Below are 13,579 nucleotides of genomic sequence, written 5' to 3' on the forward strand. Positions count from 1 at the left end.
CATCTCTCCGAACCCTTTTCTCTCTCTCCCTCACACACTCTATCGCCCTGCCCTAACCATCGGATCACCCCGATGAGATTACTGGAGATAGGTTGGCTCGATTTGTATCAACGTGGGTATTCGCAACTGATACTAACTGACGTCGAAGAGATTGAGAGAAGAGGAATAACTCGATTACTCCATTCATTCAGCCTATAAATGACCGTCGAAGAGAGTGAGAGAAAAGGAATTACTCGCCAACTTAATTCATTTTGCTTTCTTTCGAGTTATAGATGCTTGATGGCATGTGAAGAGAGTGAGAGTTTTGGCTCCAAAGGATCAATTTATTGTTATACAACTTGAAAATGATGGAGTCTGAATTATATTCTACAATGCAAGAGTTAATAATTATTGTGAACATGATAAAGGATGGGTCTCAATCATGAGTTAAAGTTACTTCGACTAATTGATAAATGAGTTCATTCTAAACTAAGCTACGTGTAATTCTGTAAGTTGATTGATCAGTCGTGAACTACAGTTGTTCGTTAAGGCAATCGCACACAGCAGCAGACAGACGTGAGAAGAAAGAGGGAGATAAAATCAAAAGTCCACCTGTAGACGTGAGCAGACGTTATACAAACAGGAAAACATCCAAACAGAAAAATATACCAACAATACAACAATATCAAGGAGTTATCCATTGATTTTGCGCAAAACAGATGCTTTCAGCTGTCTGTCATGAATTTTGATTCTAACACATAAGGGAGACTAGATTAGAGTTATTTATTTCTGTATGTTACTACATAAACTGGCGTGTACACAATTTACATTAAATGACAGTATTGCTGATCATTCAAAGAACTTCACAAAGTATAAAAAATTAATTAATGAGAGGATAGAGATTGAATGCAATTTGAATAACGATAATATTGTGAAGTAACTCCATAAATCGGTGGTGTCTCAACAAATAATTGTCGATTCTCTGAAAAGGATATAAAATAATATCCTTCCCATCAACACACGACCGAGAAAGAGGTATTCCGCGTGTAATAGGCGGTTAGTCTCAGAGATGTTGTGTACAAGTACATCCCAGTAACTGGAGCTACCTGCCGACAAAATTGAGAACTACACCAGTAGGCGTTCCAATCCACCAATCAGGAAAGAGTATAGAGAGCTTGGAGGCGTGGCTTGCTATCATTGGTCTATCACACCTGCTCTCTTCCACACACACACTCTATCTCTCTCTCTCTTTGAGTAGAGTGTTAATGAGAAGGATATTCTTGAGTGTCCAAGAACGGACCCATTATCCATACTCATAACCAATTCAAAGTAATCCATCAATTTATATCGATTCAAATAATATAATTATAAGTTCCTGATTGCAAAATCAGTTACAATAATACAGGTTAACTATCAGTACAATTTTTAAGCGATTTTTCCAGCCTGTGCAGCTCACAAGTATGTATAACTAGCCGTCAGGCTCGCTTCGCTCGCCATATCCGTCTAGCCAGGGGGCTCCGCCGGCTGGATCATCCAAAAATGAGATCAGCGGGCTCGCTTCGCTCGCCTGCATCTTTCATTTGAGCATACTTCATTCCATCAGAAAGTCAAAGTACTGAGAGAACGCAGAAAATCTGAGAAAAACGTTGGAAAACACTGATTTTGGGCGTATGTTTGATGAATTATTAAAGTCACCTTATCACAAAATTTCTAGACCCTAGCTAAACCTCTGTAGCAAATTTGAACATTTTCTGTCTATTACCTGACGAAAGAACTGAGAAACGCAAAAAACCGCTGATTTTGGGCGTATCTTTGGCGTTATTTCAAATTCCTTCTAACACAATATTATTACACCCCAGCTGAGCTTCTGTAGTAAATTTGAACATTTTCTGCTCATTTCTTCCCGATTAAGCTGAGAAAAAAGCAAAAAAAAAAACGGTGGAAAAACGCTAATTTTGGTCGTATCTTTGACGTTATTGCAAATTTCTTCTAACACAACATTATTACACCCTAGCTGAGCTTCTGTACTAAATTTGAAAATTTTCTGTTCATTTGTTCAGAAAACTCAGAAAACGCTGGAAAAACGCAGATTTTGGGCGTATCTTTGGAAATTTTTCCAAATCCGTTCTTAGTGCGCCTCTAAAGGGCCAACTGAACATACCTACCAAATTTGAACGTTTTTGGTCCGGTAGATTTTTAGTTCTGCGAGTGAGTGAGTGCCATTTCGCTTTTTTATATATAGAAGTTCCATGTTCCAAAAAGCTATTCTATGATCCCAAGTTCTCCATTGGAGGTCAATCGTTATCCACGTTCTCCACTGGACTGATCAGTCAGAATACCGCGTGTAATATGTGTGCTGAAAAAGAGAAACGGGGAGTTATGATAGGAAAAATGAAAACCTTTAGTAGGTGAGTTGTAGAGTCATTAAATTTGTATTCAAAACAATTTCACGAGCCACTAGGTTTTTTAATTCAGTAGTGAATGTATGTTTTTGTGAGTGAAAGAAGTCCTATGGAGAAGTGCATGAAAGGAATGAGAAACGCAGCGCCAATAGTGAACTGAGCTTAGGTCACAAAGTGGAGCTTTTAGTGCTTATAGTGGGCGTGCTTGTAAGCGTTTACAGGTTATTGCTTCCAAATAAAGAATCAATTTTCAGCATGTGATGGCATGTCTCTCTCAGCAAAGTATATCCACTCACATATTCTGCAGAAAGCAGGATTGTGAGTTTCTACGTTTGAATAGGAAAGTCGAGGAAATAGATTTTGATGTGAACAGGAAATGACTCTTTCAGTACTACTTAAAATGATTCTGAAGTGCCTGTATGTGACATCTAGCAGCAGTAAGAAATATTGGTGCTATATTTTTAACTCGAAGTAATATTCTTCCACAATTAAGCCACTTACACTCACATCGATTTTTGGACGTACGATTTTTTGCCGTCTTTATGAATTCCATTAGATTGAACAGATGATGTTTGTTAAGTTCCGTTTAATCTGATGAAATTCATGAAGAAGGCAAAAAATCGTACGTCCAAGAATCGATGTGTGTGTAACAAGCCCAAGTGTTGCTAATGAATGAGAATAGATTCAAAAACAAATACGAAAGTTTTTCTATCACAGCTCAACTGAGGAGTTTTTTTTGAAACTCAACATCTCCACTTTTTGTTTAAATTGAGTTTTTGAATGTTTCATAATTTTCCAACTGATATCTTGCTGCCAAGGTATCGTTTTTGTACCAAAAATGAACATATCCAATGCTATAAATAGCGTAGATTTACTGTAGACAGATCTCGATCGACATAATTGTTGAGTCATGCATGATTTTTACTTTCCTTGCCCTACTACCATAGGTAAGGAAAGTATTGCTTTCCAAAAAAATTAAGGTACCTCAATTTCAAGTTTTCTATACGTTTCAAGGTCCCCTGAGTCCAAAAACATGATTTTTTTAAATATAAACTTTGTGATTTGCATGTTCTTCTTAATGTTTCATGTTCCCCATATAAAAAATCTCCTCTCAATTCAATTTGATTTGCCTTTTAGCCCAGTCAACGAAGGGTTATGGAGGGAAAAGTTTGGAAGACAATTTTTGACCACGAAGTTCTGTTTAGGCTAGTAGGGAGGTAAACATATCAAAAGTCCTCTCTCCTACCACCTGTGATAAATAGGGGTGGTTCAAAGGTACCATTTTCCGGTTTCTCGTCTTTAACTCGAAAATTATGCATATTACGGACAAACCACCCACTTAGAATCTGTTGTAACAATGGAAGGAGAACATGAAATAGTAAAATAATAAATCAAATTAAAGAGAAATCAATGCTCTACAAATCTACGATGAGCATTCTTCTCTACGATGCATTGTTGGAAAGTTATAAGCCTAAACAAGCAAAAAATAGAATTGAAAACAGCTGTTTAAACAATTTCACACTTTTAAGAGCGTATATCTCGAAAACTGTTGGGAATATCACAAATCACTACACAACAAAACATGTAGATAAATTATCAAGCTTCATTTTGAATAGTTAGTCATGTCGGTTGAACGTATTTTTCTCAAGATAGTACAAGGGGTAGGGATGGGGACTTTTGATATGCTCACCCCAACAAAGCTGCAAAGTCAAAAATTGCGTTAAAAATATTCTCTTCAAATTCCTTTGTCAATCGGTCTATTGTTGCAAAACTTTCAGTTTTGAAGCAGCTGCTGAAGAACTCAACACTGAAGCTGCTGCAACAGTCGTGGCGATGTGCGTAAAATAGTAAAATTATACATCAAATTGAAGAGAATTTGATGCTCTATAAGCTCCTGACCAGCATGAATCTTTTCCATCGATATTCAAGAAGTTATAAGAGCAAAAATAGCAAACAATTGAAGCAGAATGTGTTTTTTTTTTCAAAAATGTCACATATTTAAGAGCTGAAAGATATTTTCGATATCTCGAAAAGTGAAAGAGATATACAATGTGAGAAACGTTTTTAGATCAATATTGTAGGACATTAATCTTCAATTTTTTATAAAATAGTCATGTCCGTTACATGCATAATTTTCGAGTTATATGCGAGAAACCAAAAAATGGTACCTTTGAACCACCCACAACCCCTTAGCACAGGGGTGGGGACTTTTGATATGTTCACCTCCCTACTATCCTGACCAGAACTACAGGGTTAAAAATTATCTTCATAACTATTTTTTTGGAAGCCATCCAACTTTGTGATCACAACAATGAATAACACAGAGAAATATTGACTTCCAAGTATGTCAGTAATAGGCTGCATGTATGCTCACAACAACATATTGTACTGTGAAAAGTAAGCCTACATCATAGATAATGTACTTCCAAACCGACATTCAAATCTCATGCAACTGTCTCAGAAGAACCACAAACTCCATTGTGTTTGAGTCTAGTCGAGGAGGGTAGCGGAGAATGGTTTGTTTACTGAGAAAGTGAGAGAGTGAGTGAGAAAGAGTGAGTGAGTGTGGAAGTGAGAGAAAGAGAGAGTGTGACCAACCGAGCAGACCAGACCAGGACAAAATGAGTTGGTAGGTCACAGGAGACATCGCTTATCTGGGCTGCCACTGTCTACAATTGCAGAGGACTTTGATGCCGGCAGAGGGACAATTTATGCCGAGAATTAAATGAAGCCGGGCCGAGCCGGGGTCCCCGCGGGGAATTCTAAACAGCGCCTTAAATTAAGGAGCGGAAAAGTGTTCTAGGCGAATGTTCCGGCTTCTGAGAGTACTCTCAAGTTGCTACAAAATACTCGCTAGTAGTAGACTACTAGCCAGCCGACTATTTTCTTACGCCCCCACCCCTCACAATCCACCCAAGTCGTTAAGGAACATCCTCCCCACCCCCCTCCCAACACACTTATACCACTGTAAAAATAACCGGGCACGTCGACAATTCATTTCTCATAAAAGCTCCCCGGAACGATTCCGACGGGACACGACAACAATTTTTCAAACACTACTCTCTTCTCTCTGGCTGTTATTTGCAAAAAATGAACAAAATCTCAGCATCGAGAGTTCATGTTGTCCCCAAGCTGAGGCACACTCAAGAAACCTGGTTTCCATTCATAATAAATACAAGTTTAATAGCTTTTAGTGTTTGATGGAGTTTGAATTTTAAAATATGGATTTTAAATTGTGCTTAGAGTCTGGTTAATGAATTAAGTTGAATTTACATAGTTTTCGAATGGAGTATATAATGTGACTCAATTATTAATGAGTATCAATAAATTACTTCCCCAGCTGGAGACAAACGCGAAATTTGAGATTATTACACCTAGGCTTTAATTAGATGATTAGCTTGTGAAAAATCCATTATCTCATTAACCCCGGAACTACACACTGGGGTATACAGCATTTCTGGTAAAAAAGTTTGTGTATTAGGAGAAATCGTTTAAACAATCATTTATAATGATTATTCCAAGGATTAACTCTATTCAGTGGCTGGAAAAAATTAGTAGAAATCACAGCTACTGGAATTTCTCTACTTTTATCTGGTACGTAAATACTGATTCATTGAATTTAAATAGCTCAAAATACAAGCTTTAATTACTCTGATGTGAAATGTATAACGAATCAAATCTTTGTGCTGGATAATATATTCATTCAGGAAAACGATATACATAGAACATATAGAAAATCAGAAAAGGTACTCACCAAATCCCAAATCCAATATGTCTTTAATCCAATTGTTTGCCTACTTCTATTTGAGGTAAAAGGTGGACAGTTGGATAGGATAGATGAGAGGAAAAGATAGGTGAAATTATGCAAACCGAAAGTGCGACTATTAAAATTGGTTCCTTGCTGTTTTCCCGTTCTAAGATGGAGTTTACTGTCTGGATATATAACACTATGACTTGACAATTGATAAAAACAAAAACTAAAAACTGAGTTATGGCATTCACTTTTCACTAATTAATACGGAAAGTGAGTAACTTTTCACGTAAAACGAAAATGCAACTTATTTACACGAATGTAAAATATGTAGGCCGAGTTCCCTCTAATATTAAACGACACGAATAATCAGGCAGATTCAGGACGAATTTCCTGAACCTTGAAGCCTCGACAACGAGTACTTGGCATACGAGAGCTAAATTCACACTGACACTCAAAGCGGCCGATGCCTGAGCGATAAATTGATGAGTAGTAGATATTATAAAATTATAGAAACTCTCCTGCCATCTGGTGAATGAATACAATTTCAAATGGCCTCAACAGTATCCTTGACATAATAACTCAACTCAGTTCAAGAATACATTAATTTATTTACTCTGCTTCTGAAGTTTGTCAACATTGGTCAATGCTGGTAGAATACTGTACATCGATAATTTCCAGATATTTACTGTAACAAAACCAGTATGTCCATTCATAGTGTGTTATTCATGAGAATAGTTGAAAATAATCAGTTTGAGTTGAAGATTTTCCAAGCTTATTGTATCATTGATTGGTTAATGACGTTATGTGAGAAATGTGTTAAAATTCGCATTATCATGAATAATTCTTTAGAGCTGATATTAGAGGTAGGAAGACGTAAGGTCGTTATGTAGATTCTAGCTCGCTATCGACTTTGTATATCTATATCAATGATATGAAATGTTTTTATCACTGCACACTGTGCACAGGTGTTTAGTAGCATCAATATTCACCAAGACTCGTTCTGTCCGCACCTAAACTGTACATAATCAAATCTCCACAGATTTCTATTCTGAGTCGTTCGTATTCGTGTTAGGAGTCACCATCGCAGTAGTATTCAAAATTTGGCTTAGTGGTTTTGTGTTTTGCTTCGGTTCTGTATATGTTTGGACTTTTTAACATCAAAATGAACTTTATTCCGAAGTGAAAAGTATAAATTTAAAGTATTGTGCTCACTATAACCTTAGTGTCCGGTTTCCCATTAGGGAATTTTGGACTATATACGGCGAGGTGGAACTACCCTGGGTCTTCCCACCACTGAGAGCCATACGCTAATAATAATAATAATAATAATAATAATAATATCTATTCTGAGTATCATAATCTGATAATACCAATCTATTATATTTATCCAATAAACAGCAAATACAGGAAGCGGTATCTGTATCTTCGAGGAAGACTGTTCAACATGAATATTGAATTCCAGATATCAATTCTACAGTAAAATCGTTATGAATTTCCAATTCCAAACCCGTTCGTATTCATGCCAGTGAGTTAGGAGTCACCATCGCAGTAGTAGGCCTTGGCAGTTTGCTTCTAGATATCAAATCAAAAATCATTATGAATTTCTAATTCCAAACCCGTTTGCTATTCATGCTAGTGAGTTGAGAGTCATCAGCGCAGTAGTGGGCACTGGCAGTTTGCAAGGATAGCGAAATTAGATGGAAATCTAATGAATACGAGTGAGCGAGGAAAATAAGTTTGGCGAACTGTGCTCGAGGGGTTAAGATCTGCATGAAGTTTGGGTTTGTTGGTGCCAAGAGGGCAGGCAAGCCAGGGCAACCATCAAAACTCAATAAGAGGTTTTCGAGGAGTTCGAGGGGTGGGATGAAGGGGTGGGAGCAGGGTTCAGGGAGGTCATGTTGACGTAGGAGGCAGCTAGAAGCAACGGCAACGTCGAACTGCTTGCAGGTCTCTACGTCTTGACACAGCTGGAAACAACGGCCGAATAGTTGTAGTTGGGTCCTTGTAGCCTGGGAACTGGAGGCTGTAGGAACATGGTTGGCTCGCCCCGTTCTTGTTTGTAGTCCAGGTCTCCCCTCCCTCCTATCAACCCCCCAACCAAACCATGTATAGCACAATCCACATCACCCCCTCGTTTGTAGTCTACCTGGACAACAAACTTGACTTACATAACAAGCGACAAGCATCTAAAACTTGTCGACTCTCTCTCGTATATTGCGGCTTTAAGGCCGCCGCCGCCTTATCCTAGCCGCCGAGTGTCTCAAACTACTAATTTCTAGCACAGCGTGCCGTGATATTTAATTAGAACTTTACAGCCGCCCTACAAAGTGGAATTGAACTGTGACCAAACAAGGGCCTCGTGTTTTGATGATGTGATACGTTTTTGGTGCCCTTCAATATTCATACAGTACTTGAAGCAAAGAGCTTGAACTTCTAAAATGAGCTAGAACTTGACTAACTCATGAACCCAATACTATAGAACTACTCATGAACGTGATTTTTATGACAAGTGTCACTTATTAATGTGCTGTTAGAAAGACGAAAAACCACTTCGGAAAGCTCAAACACATGAAACACCTTAATAAATTCAAAAATATCAGATTAGGAAGGAAAATTTGAGTCTAAAATTTGCAAAGAACTACAAGCTACACCTCAACTGCTAAGTATCAATTCCACTGTATAATCGACCCTAAATGCTCACTTTGCTTTTCACAGAGACGGACTATCTCGGACAGCCATTGGCAGGTCGTCGGAGCACCAAGTTTCAGCGCTGCAGAACCTGACAAGTCTGTTGAGGAACGCTTTTAGCAGTCAGTTTGTGTTTCCCGTCCTCGGCCACGACGACCCTGGTTCGAGCCCCGGCGAGCGACTCAGTTACGGAGACCTCGCCGACTTCTGGAGACAGTGGCTGCCCACCGAAGCCATACAAACATTCAAAACAGGCAAGCTACAACCACTCATTGTTACTTCTCAACTGTTTTTCCATTACAAACTGCTTCTTAATGATAACTCTTTAATACTTAGGACCACATGCACCATTAATGTCTTACGCCAAACCACGTTTACTCGTGGATATGGTTGCATTTATCATAATGTGTTTCATTCGGGATATAAACGAACAGCTGACATTACTCTGTTCAAACTGAGCATCTGCATATACGGATCTTCCTATTATGAAATGGAAGTCTCATATTCATGATAAGAGGCTATCAGCAGAGAAAATAGAACAACCTATATTTCAATAAAGAAAAGAACTGGCTTATACCACTACCTCCGTAAACAAGCCGTAGTGCATTCTTGTTAGGTCAGCACAGGTAGTGCTCCTACACCAATAAAACTTCGTCGATTTTAGCTGATCTATATCAGCTAGTGTTTTTATTGGTTTAGGAGCCCTACCTGTGCTGACGTCACCAGAATGGACTATGGCTTCGTTTACGGAGGTAGTGTTTATACAGTATACACGTACGAGATAGGAAATTCATGATGACACATCATCACGTCTGAACTACTGGACTGATCAACTTGAAATAGATTCTTTATCTACCGAGGATGGTTATAGGCCTATTTCAAATCCTTCAAGATTTCAGTACGTCAAGTTTTTGGTTGAATTCTTTCGGAGCATGGGTTACCTATTAGCCTTGAATAAAACGTATAGGTTTTCTCTGTTTACCTTCTACTCACATTTTTGGACACTTTCGAACGCCACGTCCTTTTTCAACACTGGTTGACTCTATCATTACTAGTAGTTCTGTGAACAGTAGACCTCACGCAGTATTCTCATCCACAAGTACGAGATGTCAACTGTTTTAAATGTTAAACTCAGTTCACGTTTGAATTTGTATTCCATATGATATAATTCATCCAGTTCCGTGATGAACTTTCTATCGGATGAAAATTATTTTTTTAGAATCAAAAATATTATAATTTCTCCAGCATTATTTAGTTCATTTGTTTATTTTTATTCACCTATCAAATTAGTTTTTTTCGAATGTGAGAATATTGATACTGATGGGCACGCATAATAATACCATGACTGCAAAACCAAATATTGAAACCAAATACCTTAAAGCTGCGATTAGACCAAATTTATTTAAAAAATGTTAATAACTCAATCCTTTAAGATTATATTAGATTGAACATAACTTATCATACACATGATGAACATATGTGTTTGTCAACTTCCGTTCAATCTAATAGAATCTATAAGGATTAAGTTATAACCATTTTGTTAATAACTTTGGTGTATTTGAAATAATTATTAATTGACCGAAAGTTGAGTGGTGAAGCAGTGATGTGTGATTTCATAACATATAATAATACTTTGGACAACATTGATTTTTCATCAAAATTTTGGAGAGGAATTATTTATGCTCAGCCTGGTTTTTCTTCCATGGTAATATATGATTATAGTGTGTTGCACAATAAATGAATAGATAGGTTGAGGCATTGATGTTGTCAATACTACTATATTATACAGTGTTATTAGAAAAATGTCGTATTCTTTCTATTGAAAAGAACACTCCAATTCAATGGCTTGTTTCCGTTGTAGAAGAAAACTACAATTTATGTTTTAATAACACTGTTGTGAATAGCAGTCGTGGAGTTTTCAAACTTTCCCGTAGCTTTCCGTCACTTAGCTGTTATTGTTCTCCAATTTCCACTTTGTGTCCGAGTTGGACTGGAAACATGCAAAGCGATGCAATGCAATTGGAATGCACAGTTACGCTTTCCACAAGTTGGCACTGTTATTTTTGTGTGCAGTGATTTTCTACACAGGCAGTCGACTAGTATAGAGAGTTTCCGCTCGGCAAGCTATGCTTTCCAGGTCGTTATTAATTTCTTGCCCTGCGAGGATGGAATTTGCTTGTTGGAAAGATTGAGCAAGAATAAATCCGGACACGAACCCAATACTGGTTTACAATTACGGGGGGTGTATTCGTTCAGGTCAAGGCGATTACTATGTGTAGAACGGTGCATGATATCACGCTATCACTCTTTATGGACTGCCGTTGATCAAACATGCTAAGCAGACCAGCCATCGATTTGCCACCGAATACATTATCATCAACATCATCATCATTGCGATCATCATCATCAACATCAACGTCATCATTGTAATGTACATCGTTCATTTTGTAAATGTGGGCTATCGAACCATGAGCTGAATCTGTGCTTCATGCAAAATAAATAATAGTTATTTATTGGTGTTGTACGTCATCTTCCCTCTTCTCACCTCACTCTATGATCATGATAATCCATACAAACCCAATATTATGATAACTCAACTTCATTATGCTTCGATTTTATTTGCATTGCTAACAGTGGTTTCAATATTGGAGATTCTTTTTGCGAGGCTATTGCACCAATGTCTATACTTTACAAATATATAGCCATATCGATTCAATAAAAGCTATTAGCTATTAATTGGTGTTTTTTATAATTTTTTCTCCACTCATCGACTCTTCAATCATGTTGAACCATTGAAGTTCAATGATTCCACCTCAACTTTTGTTCAATTTTATTTGGAATACTAACAACGGTATCAATTGGAAACTCTCTCCAAATGGCTATTGGATATATGTCTGGAAAATATATAATGTGGTTGTATCTGGACACAATAATTTGTTATTCATCTACCAAGAAATAAATAAAATATGTCCACAGAGATATGATCCCGCATTTGAGTATACAAACATAGAATAAATTGAAAGTGGACATTTGCCCATAATAGTGAAAGTATATATCAAGCTATATATTCTTCAGTTATTTATTGTCCCAAGAATATAGTTATTTCTATATCATTGAACTATATATGAGGAATTTCTGTTCCTCATTCTTTTGAGTCATAATTTTCTGGATTTTCAAGTGGAATTAAATACAAAAGATTTTTTCCACATGTTAACAGAAACCTTGTTTGTCCGATTGACGATGAACAGAACATGGTGTGTTATGGACCTATCTCATCGAATATTGCAGTTGATAAAATAATTAAATTTCCAAGGAAAATGCTGGAATTGTTATTTGCTGGAGAATAATGTCATATGCAGAGAACTTTCGAATTCATTGAACGAACATAGCAAGCTCTTACTAATAATTGGCTCAAGCCGTTGTCCATTTGTGGATGTGTATTTTCGACCTATAATTCTGATAGGTTCCATTAATCAACTCTAAATTATTCGAATCATATTCTATTAATCATTATACAGACCGAGCTCACTCACTCCTTCGTCCTTTTCCATGACACAAGAGTATAACATTGCATAGTAGTGCATGAAAAATTGTGGTAACTTATCATCCAACTGACTTCTCATTTCTGTTTTGAGAGTTGTCCATCATGCGCCAACAGGTGATTTCAGCTTTCTGTCTTGAATTTTTATTCTAACTTGTTTACCCTTACGGGAGAAAGAGTAAAGAGTATTTCATGTGAAATCAGGAGTTCGTCTCAGAATTCTATTGTTATGAAGTGTAAAAAACATCCAAGTAACTGGTGCCACCTACCGGCAGTACAATAGTTCATGAGCGAGTTCTGGAGGGCTAACTAGTAAGTATTCTATTCAATAGAGTTCTTCAAGGTATGAACTGAAATGCTGTATAGGATGTGACCGTCACGGAATCGGTATGAAAATTCCTGAATACATTTCTCTATCGAGTAGAAACAAGGTTATTACAGTTTTAGTGTAATGTTAGCATAATTCCATTCGAAAATTCAACATATTGAGACTGTCTCATTAGAATCGAGCTGCTCATATCCAGTTCTGGAGAATAATTGCAACGTTGAAGTGACAAGTGACCTCGATTCAGCTTTCCGACAAAACTTTACTAAACTCACACCCCTGAGTCATGACTACTATAAAAATGTTTCAACAACTACTTGAATCATAAAATCATGAGCATTGTTTGAATTCATCGCTGTATGGAATAGGAACTCATTAGATATAGAATTTATCTACATGATGGAACGTAATTTTTCCATCAAATTGTAAACATTTTTTCCATCCAATAATAGAATAAAATCTCATTAAAAATAAAATTGAGAACATAATAATTGATATTGATGATGTAAAAAATTTTGTCATCAAATCATAATCATCATCTCAATTCATTTATGAATAGAATAAAAACTCGATGTTAATCAAATGAGAATATGATTGATATGGAATGAAATTTTGTTCGTCATGGCGAAAAGTACCTGTGTACTGGTCAGTAGCTTCTATAGAAAGGGATGAACTACCACGGTTAAATAGAGAAATGGTGTTCGCTGTGTAGCAGGGAATGATTCTTGAACAAATATTGTTTTTGATAACTGGAGTTGTTGAGAGTCTTCCTGCATCTAAAATTAAGCAAGCAGTATTAATAGATTAGTTATATTTCTCGTATTATAGAGAGTGAGTTTGTTCGTCTATGGATTATATTAGTTGTTGAATTAGTATTAGTTATTTCTTGC

General features: G+C 36.9%; 1 protein-coding gene across 1 annotated transcript in view; it reads left to right on the forward strand.

Moving 5' to 3' along the window:
* Positions 1–13,579, forward strand: part of LOC111062258 (acid sphingomyelinase-like phosphodiesterase 3b) — a 320,678-nt gene that overhangs the window by 250,017 nt on the left and 57,082 nt on the right. Inside the window, exon 5 of the mRNA XM_039422033.1 lies at positions 8,851–9,077. Within this exon, the coding sequence (XP_039277967.1) occupies positions 8,851–9,077 (227 nt within the window). The remainder of the gene's footprint in view (positions 1–8,850; positions 9,078–13,579) is intronic.

This window comes from Nilaparvata lugens, chromosome 2, assembly GCF_014356525.2.
Source record: "Nilaparvata lugens isolate BPH chromosome 2, ASM1435652v1, whole genome shotgun sequence".
Classification (NCBI taxonomy): domain Eukaryota; kingdom Metazoa; phylum Arthropoda; class Insecta; order Hemiptera; family Delphacidae; genus Nilaparvata; species Nilaparvata lugens.